The 20,349-nt window shown below is 34.7% G+C and overlaps 1 protein-coding gene across 3 annotated transcripts in view; it reads right to left on the reverse strand.

The window, feature by feature from the left end:
* Positions 1–20,349, reverse strand: part of LOC127849585 (low-density lipoprotein receptor-related protein 6-like) — a 56,167-nt gene that overhangs the window by 26,707 nt on the left and 9,111 nt on the right. For all 3 annotated transcript variants that reach the window (XM_052382308.1, XM_052382307.1, XM_052382306.1), the window contains exons 4-6: positions 11,215–11,356; positions 10,478–10,612; positions 8,158–8,310 (exon numbers count right to left, since the gene is read on the reverse strand). In XM_052382308.1, coding sequence (XP_052238268.1) covers positions 8,158–8,310; positions 10,478–10,612; positions 11,215–11,356 — 430 coding nt within the window. The remainder of the gene's footprint in view (positions 1–8,157; positions 8,311–10,477; positions 10,613–11,214; positions 11,357–20,349) is intronic.

Here is a 20,349-nt window from a genome sequence, read left to right on the forward strand (position 1 = left end):
ACGAAAAAATAAATAAAGAAAAACTTTTTATCCCGACGACGCTGTGTTAAGATATAACATTCATGTATATGTAAGATATACACAATAGTGCATAGTAGCATACTCTTAATATTTTCTCACATAGTATTACACAACATATAGAAAAGGCAGATATAGTGTTAAGGACAAATATGCCTAATGCCCCGGAAGGTGATAACTACCGATTCCAAAGGCCTTTTGATCCATATTTATAATACCCAGATAAGCATATTGTATATCTTTAATTCTATCAAACAATGTTTCTGTAAGTTAAATAAAAACATATAAGAACGTACAATTTAGATTTATCATGAACATTTAATGCAAATCAACGTTGATTGATTATATTCTTTCTAAAAGCGCCATAAAATTGTTGAAAACCGGTGCTTCAGTTAATGCTATAGTTTAAACATATTTATTTCAAACAATCATTTTTTTGCAAACGATGCCTTACAACATTTATATGAAATAATAACATGTTTGAATGGGATTAGAACGAAAGACAAAGTCTTATATGGTTCTTCTCTCTCGCCTTGAAATATATACAGTTGCATGATTAAGAACGAACATAATTGGATTACAAAATAATTAATCTAGAAACATAATCGGTAAAAAGAGCAACTCCGATGACAGAGTGTCTCTTAGTAAAGGTAAAAGATGAGAGTTGGAAGGTGTAGGAGTTAAAGTGGGTGAGGTTTGGGAAAAATAGGAAGAGGTGTTCAAGGAAACTGTAGCAAGTTTACGTATCAAATCGTTTACTATCGATAATGAATTTATAAACCGCATGAGCTATTTTGGTATTTGTTAAATAGTCATGAGTGTCGTTTCCATATAGAATAGTTTCGATGCATGGGACGGAATAAATAGATATCTTATTTGTTAGTTCGCCGCGAATATGTGCATACTGAGTTCATTCGAGAAAGTAATGTGATGTCGTTTCATGGAGTTTTCAGAGACACAGAGGTGATGCGATGATGTTTCGTCTGAAGAGATGTTCATTTAGGGCGCTACACTTTGTTCTTAAGCGCGTATGCAACATTTGAGAGCGTCTCGCGCCGTATGAGAATAAAGGATTTGAAGTTGGTCGATCGATGTTAATACGCCTTTTGAATGAAAGGATCGAATCGGCGTTTTTGACATCATCGGGAAGATTATTCCATTCAAATAAAGTAGACGGTAGGAACGAATTTGAGTACAGTGATGTTCGGGTCTGAATTGTTTGAAGATTTGAAGCATTTCTGAGAGAGTAATTGCTGCCTGACCCAACTGTTGCGGGCAAGAGGGATTGTAAGTAAGTAGGTACATTACTAGAGTTCATTTTATACATTAGTATTAATTTATGTTTGCGTCTTCGTTGACAAATAGATTCCCATCCTAGCTCATTGTAAAGATCTTCTAATGAGACTAGGCGCGTGCATCCAGATGTAATTCGCGCGGCTTCGGTTTCGATTTTTTCTAGTTCATCTTTTTCATATTGTGTACAATTATCAGAAACAACATCTGAATACTCAATAATTGGTCTTACAAACGAAACATATATTTTCTCAAGAGTTTTTCGGTCAAGAATTACTTTTAATCGACGCATTAAATGAACTCTTTTCAATGCCTTTTTTATTTATAAAAGATATATGCGCATGCCAAGTACATTCATTAGACAAAAATACACCTAAGTGTTTATGGACAATAGGTAAAGTAGTGTTCTGCATGGTTAACGATGGATGAAATGGTTTATTAATTTTACGAAATAAAAGCATTGATTCGGATTTTGATGGGCAAAAGTATACAAGCCATTTGTCAGCCCAGCTTGAGATTTTGTCTATGTCTGATTGCAATACAGCTGCAGTATCGTTAGGCGAGTTAAACACCATGAAAAGACTAGTATCATCAGCAAACAAATGAATGTTTGCTTGAATGTCAACGATTATGTCATTTATGTATACTAGAAACATAAGTGGTCCTAGAATAGAGCCTTGGGGGACGCCGGCGAGAATTTCAATAGGACTTGAATGCGCGCCCGGTAAGATTACTGTTTGCTTACGATCAGAGAGATAATCGCGCAAAAAAAGATAACAGATTCCCTTGAATGCCTGCGTGTTGTAGTTTGTATAATAGTCCTTTGTGCCATACTTTATCAAAAGCTTTTCTTATATCAAAAAATACAACTCTTACCTCAAGGCCATTGTCAAGAGCTCGGCAAAATGTGTTGTAAATATATGTAAGCTGATTCACTGTCGAATCGCCAGGCAGGAAGCCAGACTGAGTTGGCGCAAAAAATGAATTTGAATGAAGAAAATTAAAAATATGTTTATGTAATATTCTCTCAAAGACCTTCTCAATAGTATTTTACAATCATATAGGTCGATAGTTAGACGCTACGGATGGATCACCCTTTTTGAAAATAGGACATACATTAGCAACTTTCTAACAAGAAGGCATTTTTGAGTATTATGACAAGAATTGAAAACATCACACAATGGGTAGCTTAATTGATACATTGAGTCTTTAAGGATTCTATTATCAATTCCATCAGGACTGGATGCTTTTCCTAGCTTTAGGCATTTGATTGAGTCAATTACTTCTTCCTGTGTAATATGAATATTATGAAGAATATTAACGTTTGAGTTGTTCATAGGTGGAAGGTTGATGTTGCTTTCGTCGATTGAACATTGGCTAGAAAAATACCTATTCAGCATATCAGCTTTGCATGAGTCATTTGCTACAAAGATACGTTCTTGACCATCGAATAGTGGTGGAATTGAAGTATTTATATTAGTAGGGATGAATTTTCGAAGTGTGTTCCACCAGTCTTTAGTGCAAAGGTCAGATGACTTTAATTTACGCGCAATATTGTTAAAATAATCGTTTTTGTTTGGTTACGTAAAAGTAATACAACCTCATTTCTGACACGACGGAAGTTTGACCAGAGCATATCACTGTTTGATTGTTTAGCTTTTCTATATAGACGTTTTCGGTGTCGGATTTTTTTCTTTATGTTATTATTAAGCCAAGGAAGGTCGCGAGACCGTATACAACACAAACTGAAATGTTTATAGACTGGTATACATTAATTTGTAATGAGAAGAGGCTAATAACATTAAGCCATAATTGGCATACATAAAATACGTGTACGAGCAGTGGAAAAATAGCTGGTGATTTATAAGCAATCATGACAGCGTTGCATGGTCTCTGTTTACTGTACATAATAGTGATTTGTTCCAAGGAAGACAAGATGGGCATGAAACGCTGACATGGTACGTTTGTTGCATTTGGTGATGCGATCATACTTCGACGAGACTAAAGTCGCAAATTGGCTACGCTGTTTGCTACAGAACGGCGACAAATAGAAATATAAGATTTGAGAGAGAAAAGAAAGTAGAGATGCAAATAGGCAGATGAAAAAATATGATGATATGTTTGGTATTATTATGATGATATGTGAGGAAATGTTAGGTTTATACGTGACAACATGATCAAAACCTAGAATTATCATCTAAGCATTGAACCAGTACAATTGCAAAAAGAATCATTTTTTAAAAGTAAAGTATAATGAGCATGCAACTCATTAATATGGATAGGGTCTGCATAACGATAGTAAGCTACAAAATCGTCCAAACAAACATCCATAAAATTGTACGAGCATTTCGTTACTGGATGAATTATTGTTAAAGCTGGTATACAGTAATATAGATTGTTATACAGTACAACTGTAGCTAAAATAGCAACTAAAACGAACACACAAAGCACAAAATAGTTACATATGGACAGTGGTTGTGCATTGAATTGTCCATTTACAGTTTTTTTCGTATTTGAAAAGTTTGTCATTACACGTACGCACACATACATGCATACACGCACGCACGCACACACGCACGCACATACATACAATACAAGTTCACATAAGTTTAGGTTCATCATTGCATAAGTCTCTAAGATAATAGACTTATACGATGCCGTACCCGATAATAATTATTCAATATTCAACAAGCATTGAATCAGTACACTTGCAAAAAGAATCATTTTTAAAAGTAAAGTATAATGAGCATGCAACTCATTAATATGTATAGCATCTGAATAACGATAGTTAGCTACAAAATCGTGCAAACAAACATCTATAAAAATGTACAAGCATTTCGTAACTGGATGGAATATTGTTATAACATAGTATACAGTAATATAAACTGTTATACAGTTGAACAGTAGCTAAAATAGCAACTTAAACGGACACATTAAGCACAAAATATTTACATATGGACAGTGTTTGTGCATTGAAATGTCCATTTTACAGTTTACTTCGTATATAACACGTTTGTCATTACACGTACGCACACGTACAGGCACGCATACACGCACGCACGCAAACACGCACGCATACACATACAATACAAGTTCACAAAGGTTTAGGTGCATAATTGCATAAGTCTTATACGATGCCGTACCCGATAATAATTATTCAATATTCAACAAAATTTGTATTGAAAGTTCAACGGAAACTTATAAACTACACTGTACGCAGAGACCCTAAACACAGAAGAAAACGAAAGGTTAGAGTCCCGAAGTGTAGTTTACAAATGTTTTGACGTAAATTACAAGTGGTTGATCAAGAAACATTAGGTTATGATCATTAAGGACACACTCAGAAATTAGTCGATTTCTAAATCATTATGCCGTAAATAGTATTTTACCAGCTTTAAAGTTTTTACTTTTTGTGCGTTATTAAAAACTATCTTCGCACAATTAAAAGATTTTACTATATGCAAAAGGACAAAGTTATATAGAATAACAAACTATAATTTATATTGTATTGAAATAAACTGTATAAAGTGTTTCACATGATAACACTGTTTATAATATTTGGCGTACCAATAAAGCTTCTTATTAAAATGGTTTACTGGCAATGTAGTTTGTTTTCGTAGTGTGAGATATGTAAAAAAAAAATTACAGAAATCAGCAGTGAAACAAGTATTTTCATGAGGTTGAGGTAGAGCTAGATAACGGGATTTACAGATTAACTCGGAGCTTAGATAAGGAAATACGTGTCAAAAAGCGCAACAGTAACGTTAATCCCATGAAGTTCATGCTGTTCAATTAAAACATTGTATGTTGGACATACACTGCACAAAAAAGTTCAGTAACATTTATTTTCAATTTTCTAACTCGATTTCATAAGTGATTCGTTTGATCTTAGACTGACCGTTTTCCAACACCCGAATGAGAACTGTGCCATCTGCAGACCAGGCACTTTCAATTTTCTTCGCTTTTGCCAGCCCACGCGCGACAAACAACAAATGTGCACGGTGCTGGGTTAGGTCCTCATTGATGAAAACCCGAGAGTGTTCGCTGTTGGACTTCAGATTTCGTCGTTGGGAATGCAGTTTCTGCCTTGCTCGGAAACTGACAAATTTCACAATGATTGGTCGAGGTCGTCGCCCTCCCGGCTTTCCGGCTCTGTGTGAGCGATCGATTTCGTCTATTGAAACTTCCAGCTTCCATAGACTTACATAGGTTCATAACGACACCATCAGTACCTTCGTTCGGGTTTTCAGTTTCCGGAATACCAAAGATACGCAAGCTGTTGCGTCGACTATACTGTTCGCTCGCATCCAACGTATTTTCTACCTTTACCAGGCGCTCTGTTAGAATGCGATTTTCACTTTTAAGCGATTTATTTTCAAGTTCAAGGCATTCTATACGTTTCGAAAGCCCATCCACTACCCCAGTAATGATTGTTTCAATCATACTCTTCATTTGGATTGAGAGAACGGTATTGATGGCCTCTTGGACGGTTAGTTTGATGGCCTTCATGGTGGTGTCATCAAGAACAGCATTTCCAGGATGTTCATCTTCGGCCATACTTTCAAATGTGTAGTTGAAATCACAATCCGAAACGCTTGCACTCGCAACTCGGTTTTTCTTATGCTCAACCTGGTCCTCTGGATTTGACAACAGCGAAATAGTCCTCTTGGTTTTTGCAGCAGTATTGGGGGTTGAGGAAAAGAAGCTCATTATAGGCGGCGCTTTTTATATTTTGAACACTATATACATCTATATATAGTTTGTAGCTATAGATAGTTCATAACAAAAAACAGGTTTACTCACTATACTAATTGCTTGCTTCCATCCTTATATCCACTGTTTTCATCAAATTTAAATCACTAAAATCATTCTAGGTAATACACTCAATCTTTTCACACCCAACACATATTGTAAAAACGTCACATCATTTATGAAAATAATAAAAAAAAGCCAACAGACGATTTCAAAACAACCAACATGTCCGCCAACGGAAATGGTGTTCAAATAGATTCTATGTTTCATTTTCGTAATACTAAAAGATGGCAGTAGTAATTTCTTTTGTATTTGATGCCTTATCGCTGTTGTGTTGGGATATATAAGATATAATTTTAAGTTCATTCTCATTATGTTAATGGTAAGTAATGACGTATTTTTATTTATGATGTGGCTTACACGTCATCAGTGTCGGATGGGCCATCTGATTGATCATTATGTGTACATATTGTTATGTGTATTCAAGTATCATATAGTGGTGTTAGTGCCCATTGTACGGTGATAATATTATCGACCGTGCTGTATTTTCTATATATGAAAGTTCATCAAACAGATGTGTCCCGTATTTTTTTAATGCTAAGTGATGAAATATTGACCATACTGTCCTATTATTTTCACTTATATGTTAATGTTACTTTAACTGTTGGAATTTTCGGGTATTAAGATTCTTATTTGATATTTTTGTATATATGTTATTTTATGTTGATAAGACATTACAATACCGTCAGCCTAAGTTTGTTGCTTGATTTAGTGATAATTTTATGTGAAGATGAGAACAGAATTACAACATGAATTTGTCGTTTGGGATACAATTCGTCGTTTGTAAAATAGATTTGTCTTTTTTTAGTATATTGAATATTAAGGCAATTGTTTTCATTTTTGTCCCGCTATAAGTTGAAAATTGAAGAACCCCTTCAAAAGGCAAGCAATGTGCGTTGGCCCCATGCAATTTGAAGCAGATGTGCTTAAAGTTTTTCATCGCAATGGTTCTTCTAATATTGATAAGGAATTTTATATAAAAAATAACCAAAGTTTGAAAACTTTCTTGTTACTGTTGACTGTTTTGTTTAAAGCAGTTGACGACAGTTTTTCATAGCCTGCTGGGAAATGGATCCCCATGAAATATTTCTTCAAAGAAGATACGAAATCGGACGCATCAGGATATTCTTTAAGTTGCAGGTTTGAAGAAATATTGGAACAGTTTTGACGGCGGTAATTTGCCACGTTCCGCTATTTGTTCCTTTAGGATTTATTACTTTATGCACGCGTAATAATGATCAATGGTGCAATTAGTTGATGATCCTGAATTTGGAGGTCGCGCTTTGTATTTTGAACATGTGCAAACAAAGTTGAAGACTGTTGCAAAAATACCGTCGGGCTTAAACAAGAGTCATTACTCGGCCGCCAGGATCTACTAATGTTGCATACAATATATATTACATTGACATCATCAATCCAACAACACCAATGCATTCCTATTGAATAAATTATTGTCCTGATGAATAAGTTCTTGGGATATAGAGAACGAAGAACATGCCATCGGTGAGGACCGAGATCATAGACCTCAGCGACACACGAATATAGTTGATGCATGAGAGGTACACCAACCAGGACTCTAGGACATAATACAAGAAAGCACATAGGGTGGTGAGGCAAAAGATGAAAGAGGCCACAGTCGATACAGGCTGGCAAAACCGACTGATTTTTGCTTATATATAATAAAACATTATATATTAATATATAATATAATATAACATTATATATTAATACATCTGGAGTAAATGGTTTAATGATGAGAAATTACAAGGTATTTAAGATATTTTTCTTGTGTTAGTAATGCTGCTTTAAAAAAAAACATTCTCTGGTTGGAGGCTGCGGAAAATTGTAATTTTTAAGAAAAAAACTATTGAAAACTTAAAAACTATTCAGTTAATAATGCGTTTGAATTGTATAATTATAGTTTAACATGCAATTTAGCGACTGTATTGTACATGCGTTTTGTTTGTGTCCGCAAAATCGCGTGTATGGACAATTGCATATAGCAAACATAAATAGAAAGACACGAATACAAACCGACAGCGAACCACTGTATGTTCCAACCGATCTTATCGAAACATATTGTTCTATTCCGGAAGTTTCCAGTTGAATCATACATTGCTCTGATGTCCGCTGCACAAATGCTCGTTTTCGTGGACCAGAATATCGCCGGATGTGGAACAGTAGTGTCTACAAGAAAAAAATAATGACACATTACGAATGATTGTTTTTTATCAAATGTGTTTTTATCATTATTAGAAGTATACGTTTTACAGTTATGTAACTCCAAACCCAGATTGCGCAATTGTAATTAATTATTACAGATACACGGCAACACTCATATATTTGTACACTTCAATTTGTTTACACAAAACCATTTACTGTGAAGTACAAAACAACTCTTTATTATGTATCAACAATTCACGATTTTCAATATATTTGTTAAATACTGATCTCGTGGTCTATAAATGATTAGACACATTATTATTATTATTGAAGTGTGTTATTTTTAAAGGCTTGAAGTCGAATTCAACTTCAGGCTGGTTTCTAACATTTTGTTTACGTTGTATAAATATTCCTACTAAAAAGTTTCAAGATTTTCTAAATAAATGCTTGCAAAGAGAAATCATGCTTGATTTAATACATTAGAAGAAAAACGATCGAAATTCCTTTTTAATTAACAAGTTATCAGTGCAATATAATATAAAAGAATACATCGAATATATATGTTAATCAAAATAAATATGTAAGTGTTAAAACTTCATATTTTTTATTTATGGTACGCTACATTATTCTCCGTGTCGGTTCGTCAAAAGAGATATATCAACAGTATAAAGATATTTAAATAGATCCGTACAAGTCGTTATGTTATTTTGACATCAAGAGCAATATTATAAATATGTGTTGTCTGTACAGTTTAATGCACGTTCAACTATACTTAAATGTTCCCGAAATAGTTACCAAATTTCATGAACCCGGTGTTATTAGTGTCGATACAGTTATTCTTTGATTATTACGCTAATTGGAGTGATCCATGCATATAACATTACGTAGTTGCCTCGTGCCATCTTCAAATAAGGATCTGGCTATACGTAATCTTTTCACACTGTGGTCAGTTGTTCATAATAAATTACATTCTCATAACACATATAAGATTAAACAGCAATAAGTCGACTGCTTTCCTTATTGAAAGTTAACCTATTTAAATTGCATTGTTTCACATAATTTATTATGTCTTTTTTTATTTTGTTTATCAAGAAGATATAATTTAATGATCACGAAGAGATGATTGTCGTGAATCACCGCTTCTTATATGCCGACAGCAGTAACCAATATGGAGCTGATAAAAATGCATATCGTGTCGCTAGTTTTAATTGAATATTACTTCGACAATTGGTTAAAGTCATGATATCTCTAATAGTTGTGATAAAGCTAACGCTAAGATATATTAAAAGATAGTATCTGCTGGAATGTCTTAATATTATAATCCAGCAGCAAAGCAACTAAGAGTTCTAGACGCATGGACATACAATATGGTCAACCTTTTGCATTGTCCTTAGCACACGCAAGAGATTAAGGTCATTGTTAAAGAATCTGGGTAAACTGTCAATAAGTTATCATGAAGGGTCATGTGAAGTTTTCCACCTTAGCTTATGGGCAATACGGAAATGACACTTAACGCAGTGTAAGCTCGTGTAATTAAGACTTGATACATGCATACAGAACTATTTTATAAATGAATGTTGCCATGCAATAGTGCACATTTTGATTTGGCAATAAAATATAGAATAATATTGGAAACATTAATTCAGTTATTAATTAAGCATGCATGCACACGACGTATTGTTCACGATGGATTATAAAACGGGCATTGTTTGCCTTTTTGATCAATATTGTTCTCAAAACCTCATATCAAATGCATAAATAAAAATACATACAGCATGATTCAAGTGCAATTACATATATAAAAAGAAACGAAGTAAACGTAATCCACTTAGCAAATAATTGAATGCATGTATTCAGGCAAACATTATTTTTTATTGTTATTAAAATTGTTGCAATATAGATTAACATATAGAGTAAGCATTTGACCTTATATATTTTGCATCTAAATAGTTGCATACATAAGGTGAAACAAGATGTAAATCAATCATAATTGAAAGAAAAAATAATTTATGCCGAAGCGTATGCGAAAACATTTGAAGCAAACCATTGCAGAACATTATTTTCCCTTTTACAATTTAACATTGCTCGATTGTTTGTTTCTGTTTTATTTCCATCAAAATGCATACTAACTCATTTATTACATGCAAAGTGTGATAAAGTTTTGATTGCATATACACATTGTAATACTAGCCTGCACTAAATTTTGCTTGACTCGCACATGTTTGGCCATCCGAGTTCAGTACAAAACCTTCTCCGCATAGACAAATTGTTTGTTTCTTTTCTCTCACGAAAATATGTTCACATGTTTGATTGATTGCATGGAGAGCTGTAAGTATAGCAAGATTTGTAATTGTATTCGCAATCTCAACCACAGTTATGAATAAAGTAAACGTTGTTTGTGTACAAGGACAAATATTGACCAAACATCAAATATGAAAACTACAAAATAACACGTTTGTTTCAATATTCACTTTTTACTGTTGTCCACATTTTCATAATGTTTCTTGTTATAACCTAAAATATGTTCTAAAATATTTTTATTTTATCTTTAATGGGCATGTTTTAACTTGTTAACGATGGTAAGGTTGGTATTGCCCTTAACATGTGACGCAAAACCTACCTAATCAAGAGACATCATTAACTGTATAAGGTCAATAAATAAGGGTTATGAAATTCGAAGCATTTGCTCGTTTTGGAAATTTGGTTAAATCCGTAAGTCAATTGTTAACCCCTTTCTTAATCTATCAAATAAATGAATAAATACCCCTTGCTAAAATCGGAATTCAGTTAAACCTTACCTTGCCGTCACTTGGTTTCGTTGTCTTAATCAGACACCATTGCCACTTCCTATAACTTGCTACTTAATAAAGGTAAGACTTAACTTAGTACATTAACAGGTACATTACCATTTATCTATAAGATACGAACCTATTTGAGTGTCCAAAATTGCTATGGAAGATGTGCCAGTTGTATTGACTTCAATTACAGGAAAAGGTGAGTGAGTATATGTGTCCAAAGTCAACACTTTCAAGCTGTCTTTCTGATTGGTGGTAGCAACAAGTAAAATGTCCTGAAACATGTTTATATACAATACAATAACAAATTGCATGAGTAAATGTGTTTTGTTTAATCTATGCGGTGTGATAATCATTAAATTATTCGTATTCAGTTTCGGAAACACATGCAAGAGCGAGAAGGCGATAAATATCTACCTAACAAAAATGGACAGTCCGCATATAATAAGGATAGTTCAAAACAAACGGCAACCTCAATTAAGATCGAGGAGTGGCAGGACCAGGTTACATCCCACCGTGACCAGAACCTCCAAGTTCCACCCGAGGATGGATTCGACAGCGCAAGTTCAGTGAATGCCACAATGGTAGGTTCGGGGGAGAGCCGCGCGCTAGAACCTGAAGGCACTCATGTCAAAGCAACTGCACACGACCATGGAAACGAGCGGATCAAGGGGCCAGCAAGCTTACAGAATAAGAAGTGGAATGCGTAGACATGAAGAAGAGGTAGACAGGGTGCTACAAACTGCGTTAGACTGCCCTTCTCGGGAAGGAGGACTTGCAACAATCATGCACAGTATAAGACTGAGCTGAGCAGATTTGGTTCTCAGGAGTAGAAAGCGGCAAGGACACTAAATCGACGCAAGCATAAGATCAACTCAGGGGGGGGGCGCATACGGCGCCTCACAGCAAGGTATAAGGAAGCTCCATAACAAGAAATACCAGCATTTTCCGAGTTAATAATCTGCGTTGCGTGAGCAGTTATCTTCTCTTACAAGAGCAGAAAAAAACAGAAAGAACCGGAATGAGTGGTCAAGGCAGCTGGCCAACATCACAGCAAATCGCCACTTATACACGAAAATGTCATATGAGACAGGCAGGCAAGATTATCCAAGACAGAAAGTGAAGGACCACTTACGGAATGCACACTCTGACGATAACAGTGAACAGGACATGGGAGACCTTGAAACAATAATGTCTCCGGAATGACCAACATATCTAGTCGACGACGCCGAGCAAAGACAAGAACAGGATCAGCACCGAATCCGAAAGGATTCCCGTACAAAATAAACAAGAAATTATGAGGCTGTTACGGAGATTTTTGAAACTTATAAACGTGGTGTGGAGGAGGGGGCTGTTACCAAACCGCTGGTTACTTTTAGAGGGCTGTTTCGTACCAAAAGAGGAAGACTTCAAGACTTTTAAACAGTTTCGGACTATTTTCCTGTTGGTTGTTGAGGGAAATTTGTTCTTGTCCACCCGAGAAACGCGGCTTACTAAGAACATGTTGAAATCCAAGTATATGGATACTTCATTTCAAAAGCGAGGAGTACCGGGAGCCTCGGGATGTCCTGAAAACACCAACGTGCTAACACAATTCGTAGAAGAGGCTAAGACAACCGAAGGAGATCTTGCGGTCTTGTGTTTCAACATAGCCAAATAATATGGAGCAGTACCACACAACCTTGATGGATTTACACTGATTAAATATTTTGTACCTGAGAAGGTTTAACAAAGGCTGGAACACTATTTTGACAACTGCAACGTGAATTTCTATACAACGCACTGCAACGCCTCGAGGATTGGATAGTTACCGGTTGTACCATCCCTTATCTACAGCGATAAACCTGATGATTCAATCAACAGAGAAGATGAGTCGAGATCTCTGGTATATGCCAGCCACCAACAAAAGCGTTCATGTATGGCATGATAATAACAGCTAAGTCAGTTCCAGGACGAATATGGGTGTAAGAAGACTCATAACGACTGACCTCATAGTCAAGGCTGAAGTCAAAGCCAGCAAAGTCAAGAACTTTAGTCCCGAAGAAAGCAAACGTACAACACCGATTTCGCTACAGAATCAACTGAGAAAATATCTCGACAATGACTGGGGAGCTAGTAATTATCTTTGGCAAGTGGTTTAGAAGCTCTCTTAGCGACAAGGAAAGTGTGATAGAGATGCGGCAGCAGGTAGATGACTGGATTCGAGCTGTGGATAAAAGTGGTTTACCAGGAAGTACAATTCTTTGATCATTTAGTTCGAACGAGACTTTTGTGGTCGTTTTTGGTGTATGACGTCCCAATATCGACTGAAGAACATATGGAAAAGGAACTAAGCGGCTACATAAGAAGGTGTCTCGGAGTTCCAAGAAGCTTTTCAAGTATCGGCCTGTACAGCTCTTTCATCCATCTACTACTCCCGCTTTCCTCTTTTACAGAGGAGTTCAGAGTCACCAAAGTCAGGCAAAACATGATGCTGACTTTGGAGAAACGGCAGACGAGAAAGTCAATGGAACCCGTTTTGATGTCAACACAGGGTGAAAGTGAAAGGCAGACGAGGCAGCAAACCGCAGAATCCCGGCTCAAGCACAGCTCCTTCGAGGGGGCAAATACATCTGGAATTAGAATGTGTCACAAGATCCAGTTGGAGGGTGGTATCACCAGCAAAGAGGAACAGGATGTTCCGCGGTGAAGTTCAGTCGACAGAGGAGGAGACAATCCAACGGCAGCCGTTACAATAAAAAGAACCAGGACAGTTGGCTGAAATGGGAAAGTATTCAACCAATGAGTGTGTTTTGGAGTGACATGTAGAGAATAGACAAGCAAAGAATTGGATTTTTACTACGCTCTGTTTAGGACAATTTGCGAACACTAGCCAAGCTGCGGACCTGAACAATAACTGCGGACCCCAAATGCAATATATTTGGCAGCACCCAGCAACCTCAATTAGTTTGCATTGACCGTCCAAATTTCTTGCCCCATTTTTAATTGATAAATTTGAATTGTTAATGTTAAACGCATACATTTTCCTACATAGGATTGACAATCAGTAACTTTCAAACATTTCAGTCTCACTAAAGGCGACAATAATTTCTTATAATGTGTTCGTAGTTTATTTTTTCCAAACACTTTTAAATCTATGTTGGTGGTCTTGCAAAAACATTTTTTGTGAGAATGTTAACTCAATTTATATGGAAAATGATCATAACATTTAAATAACTTCAGTTAAAACACGGAATTAGGAATGTATGACTGTTTAAAAGAACACCTAGTAACAGTGTTGCAGCTGAAAAGTATACATTATTTAATTTAATGACATGCACCATACACTGTGAAACATACAATTTTTTTACTCTACTTTTTTTTCGGTTGCAAATATATGTCCAATGTACATCAAAGCAATGTACTGCTGCATAATGATTATCGTTCTATAAAAACACTATAACTTCATTTGTTTGACATATTACAACAATTTCTTAAAAGGTTTAAGCACTCGAGAAATAAAGAAAATGTTAGTGTAAACATGTACCGTTTGACATAATAAACAATCCATTTTTGAACATATAATGAATTTTTAGAAAAAAAAATTAAAATATGGCTCCTTTTTTACTTAAAATTTAATATAAAGAAGTTAAACTCCAGCTGCTGGAGCAGCATTGCATTCCCATTATAAACAATTAGTTGGTCCTTTATTTAAGGCAAGTGACCAATTGCCAAAACATTACGAAACAGCACAATACGAAACAACTACACACATAGAAGAATAAAGCTGGGGTCACCGTCTTGAAACGGTCAATGCCGGTTTTACAGCGCTCAACCTCACACTTGGCCTAGCAATATTCATGATACATATAAGTGTAAATAAAATTAAACCTCATAGCATTTCAACTTAAATTAAACAATAATAACATAAAATAACAATAATTATAACAAAATCAATTGTAAATATTTCAGTGGAAAAAAAACGAGTCGAATAACATATTGTAAATTTTTACCCGAATAACTGTTAAACTCGGATTAATGAAAACTAATTCTTTTTTAAAGCCACACAACTTATTTGGCACAGTTAATTTAAGTATAAATAAGAAACATATTTAATCTATGCCATTAGAATATATCTGGTGGTTACAAGGTAGAAATCCGTCTTTTTGCGCTTTAAAACTTGAAAATAATCGAGTTTGTCGATATGGACGTATACGTCTATAAATCCTACTTTCGGTTTAAAAAGCGGTACCGTTTGAAAAATAATAATTTAATTGCTAACTAGGCTAAAGTTTTAATTTTATCTATGCCAATTAGAATATATCTGGTGGTTACAAGGTAGAAATCCGTCTTTTTTGCGCTTGAAAAATTAAAAATAATCGCGTTTGTCGAAATGGACGTAAACGTATAAAAATCCTACTATCGGTTTTAACATTTTTTTTAAATAATAAATTACTTGCTAACTAGGCTATAGATTTAATGACAATTTTGCACACTTTCTAATTGCATCTATATGTTTTGATTAACATGAATTTCATTTCAAGGTGTGTGGCTTTAAATGAGTACAGTTTTAACGGTAAGTTGTATTTATCATTTCGAACCGTTGAATGTAATTACAATATTAAAAATCAAACGTCAAAAAAAAGTTTTGGTGCACAACATCAAACGTTTTAGTCACATTGTTACCTTTGTTTGGAATTCATCAAAATGAAATTGCAGCTGCAACTACCAAGAAGATCGTTAACATGGCATGTCGCTTTTTTATTTATGACAATAAACACATTGCCAAACAGTGTGACGCAAAACAAACGCCATTATTTTAAACATGGCTACAAGAAGATCAATATTGAGTCAAGTCCATTAAACCGTCATTGCAAAGCATGTCGAGGTTAATTCGAATTTAAAGAACTGCACACTTTGCTCAGATTTATATAGACCGCAAACACGATACAGCAACACATATCAATATCATATACATTGATATTCCGATGTGCTGTAAACCACTACACATAACACAACGGTCATGATTACATAGAGTAGCTCTCCGAAATTCACAGTGCATTATAGTACTTATATCTGGTCGATTAAGGTGGGACCAATTTTAACAATATAAATAAACTTTAAAAAATGTATAAAAAAACACTAAATCGCGACGCGTTTTAATCACATGGGACATACTTTAAACAAACTGCCCCGGATTTCAAAAAAAGTGCTATGTGACTTAATCACTACAATCACAACGAAATATATTACATAGTACATATGGAGAAACTAAGTTACCCCCATGGCGAGGACAATTTTTTTTCGGGCGGATGATTTGATGTAGTATGTGTGTTCGAGAAAGACTCAACATTTTTCGCTGTTCCCTTTTAATTAACTAACAATTTAATGTATTTATTGTGATAGACACTATCTCATACTCCTTTTATTAGATTCATCTAAACGTTTGTTTATTGGCAACTATACTAGTCGCATCTATTCGTCTATAATATGTACTTGGACACTGATTGCTAATGTATTAAACGACATGTGATATATTTTAAATTTGACGTTAACCTTTCAATTGTTGAATGCGTTGGGGGCAGTTCAGGATATTACGTACAAATGGTTTATTGCATATTAAATCATATGTTTTATCACGATTTTTAGTAGGCCATCTCAATAAAAAGCTATATTGATAAACAGACACTTAATCTTACACTTTGTATTTTTTTCTTGAACTTTTACTAAAATAAATGTATAGTGTAGTGTTGCATAGATTTGCTTCAAAATAACCGACTACTGAGTAGTTCAGTTCGAACGAGTTTTGTTACGTTTAACGAATATAATAATGTTCACAAAAAGTGAATGACTATTTTTAAAGTAAATGACATAACGTACAAAGTTTATGTAAAATCAACAATAAACACGTGTCAGCATCGCGTAGCACGCAAATATTTATGTAATATTTCTTAGCTTATTTCAAACGACTAATTACACGAATAATGAAATTGTATTAAGTCGGTCAATCTATCACTAGATTGAGTACCATAAAAAGGCTGTTAATCTAGCACGATCAGAGAAAGTATTTACAGAAGAAAGAAAGTTTAGACTAAAAGGTAAGCATTAGTAAGTATCAAACAGGAATTGTTTTTTATTGATGCGATGGAACCAGTTTAATAATACAGTTTTTTACATCCATTTTTACATATTTACAGTGATGGAATCTTGTTTAACCCATCAACTTTTATGTTGTTTTGTTTAAATAATTTACTCATAAATACGCCATCGCATATCGAGCGAACTGACTGGGATACATTCATTCAATTAACTAGTCGCCACCCGTCAATCAAATTCTCCGATTAGCCAATCAGATGTTTTCACATACCCCTTAGCAGCGCTTATCTGGTCGCTATCTTGTCCGACAAACAAAGGGTGTCGTACATATGGAATGAGCGTAACTTTTAAGGGTTTACACAGATTTTTATATCAAAAGCCTGATCATTGCTGTTTGATCATAATTTATAAATGTAGGTGTTATACACACTGTATAAAAGGAAATTATTTTACCTATCTTCTTGAAAATATGAACGAGTAGTGAAAAAACATAACGCGTTTTACCGTTTGATGCACAATATTATTAAGCAGTTTGGTCAACCTCATAATTGCAACACGTGTTTTTGTTTATAGTCTCAGCGTAGTTGTCGATAATTATTAAATAGCAGTATATGTTCATCAGAATGTAGGAACCTTGAGGCATTGTTGGGTACTGTACACAAGAAAAGAAAACTGTTAAATTACTTCCTTTAACCTATTTATTTTCTGTGGATTATAAACAACGGAAACATTCATAAATTATTAATTTAAATATCGTTTTTAACTAAAGTAAACAAAAAAAACAGCAAAAGGTGTTTTCAACGCGGCTTAGCCAGCTATAGTGACTTCATGTGTAAAGTGTACAATACATTATATTGATACGGAGAGAAATGTGAACATTGTAATGAACATGTAAAGGTGATCTAGTCATAAACAAATGCACTTTATACTTAAACTCCATTCGACTATTCGGGAACAGCGCTGGAAAACCAACATTTCATTTTTCGAAAGTGAACTGAAACTGGTTCGCATTAAAAAAAAACATTATATAACGATGCATATCAGATATCTGTAAATGAAACCATTATGCATATATTAAATTATTATATAAATCTAAATAAAGAGATTTGGTGTCTTTTTGAAAATAACACACTAAACCAGAGACCTATACATTTAAATAAACGGAAACAACGCACTCATTCATAATGATATAAATGCATCATTTGCATTGGATACTTAATATATTCATCAAAATAATTATATATAAATAGCCCTAAGGCCGTTTAATAACAAATCCAAGATTATACTAAAATAAATGTTCATTTTTACAATGTATCTTTATTGAGCTCCCTACATATGTATATGAAAGGTTTCTGATAGTCAGTCTTTTGTTTAGTCATTTATTTTGATTACGCATTTTCTTTCTACCGCATATATGATTGTATTATAGTGTTACAAAGCAGTTTAGTTTATTTTGCGGCTTTAACAGTTTATATTGTAGAAATTAGCCTGATACATCATTACAAAATATACGATTTCACCCGCCTAATCCGACAACCTTGCGATCTGCTTGTCGGAGCTTTCCAATCACTATACCACGTGAATGTGTGGACGGAGCGATCGATAATTTCGCGACTGGTCAATTAACCAGATCCGGTTTTCTACCACATGAAAAATGTATTCCTGAACTCTAGTTAATATCTTGGGAACGTGTACATATATACATGACTGTACACTTGTCATGTTTAATGTTCCGCTTTTTTGTTTACACCTTGAGTTAACAACGTTTAGTTTCAACAATATGTTTAGATGAATCAATTATTTTAATCGCGGGCTTGAATTAAATTAAATAAATACAAAAATATAATGAAAATAAGCAATTTAAGCAATACATGTAATATTAATATGTGTTTTTTTATATTTATTTAATGTTGGAAATAACTATTTAGCATACAATTCGCAAGAAGTCTGATTATTTGGACTGTATTTGAATTGTGTGCTCTAACCGATTCCGGTTTAAATGTTTCATCACACGACAGAGTCATCTCTAAGATATTTAGACCTAACAAAATCTATTTTATCCCACTTTTACAGCGAATTCGGTTGATTAAAGCCCCGTTGATTAAATTTCATCTATAATCAACGGCAAGGCTATAATCAATGGCACGAAATGACGTCATCAACTGCCGAACCGGGACTACTTTTTCCCACGCACCTCGTCACCTGTATTTGCCAAGTGCATCAATAATAAAAACACTCAAAAGTTTGTCAATCTTAATGACCTTAAAACAAAGAAAAGTAGCAAAAAAACGTGTTTTTTTTGTCATTTATTTTTATTAAAACCTCTTGTATTAGGTAAATTTAACACTATGCAAATAGGTTCTGTTGTTGTAGCTCCCCTTTGAAGAAGTCAGTTCGAGTTGCTCCCCTTTGACCGTAGAAAACAATCGTCTGGACCAAGAAATCCTGTGTTAATTTACAAGCTGTACTCGGATATGTGTCCATCTGATTTTTCTTCAAAGCATCTTTCCAACCTGGCAATACGCACAAATGACACTGCATCCCAGTGGTTCTTGCGTCAACAATTGGGTGTCAACAAGCTAGGTCAGATGCTGAAGGCCATGGCAAAAGACGCCGGCTTTCTCAAGCACAAGAGAATAACGAACCACTCAGTTCGCAAATTCCTGGTCAAAAAACTTCGAAATGCAAACATTCCACCCACTGAAACCATGGCCATAACAGGGCAAAAAATGTCCAGTCCATAACCAATTATTCCAACATATCTGTTGAACAGCAGCAAAAGTGTTCATTCTTGCTCAGTCCAGTAAATGTAACAATCCAACAGATTCCTCTTGTTCACCTTCATGCACCGAAACTATGGCCGAAATGCAGCCTAGACAACCACTGTCTACCGTCGAACAAGTTGATCTTGATGTTCGCCCCACCCAGTCACTTCACCAGCAAATGTATTTCTCTAGTTCGAACAACTTTGCCTCACAATTCTTTGGTGCCACTTTCAACATTCAAAATGTATATAATTAGCTTAAATCCAAGTAATCTTTGTTATTTCGTCACGAAATAACCAATATTATAACAAAGAAGCAAATATTGTGCACCTCGTGATCGACTTGATGGTTTGTTATCGAAAGTGAATTGTGTGTGGTGTTAGGCTACGTTGTAAACAAATGTAGTTCCTTGTATATAACAACTTAGT

Source organism: Dreissena polymorpha, chromosome 11 (assembly GCF_020536995.1).
Source record: "Dreissena polymorpha isolate Duluth1 chromosome 11, UMN_Dpol_1.0, whole genome shotgun sequence".
NCBI lineage: Eukaryota > Metazoa > Mollusca > Bivalvia > Myida > Dreissenidae > Dreissena > Dreissena polymorpha.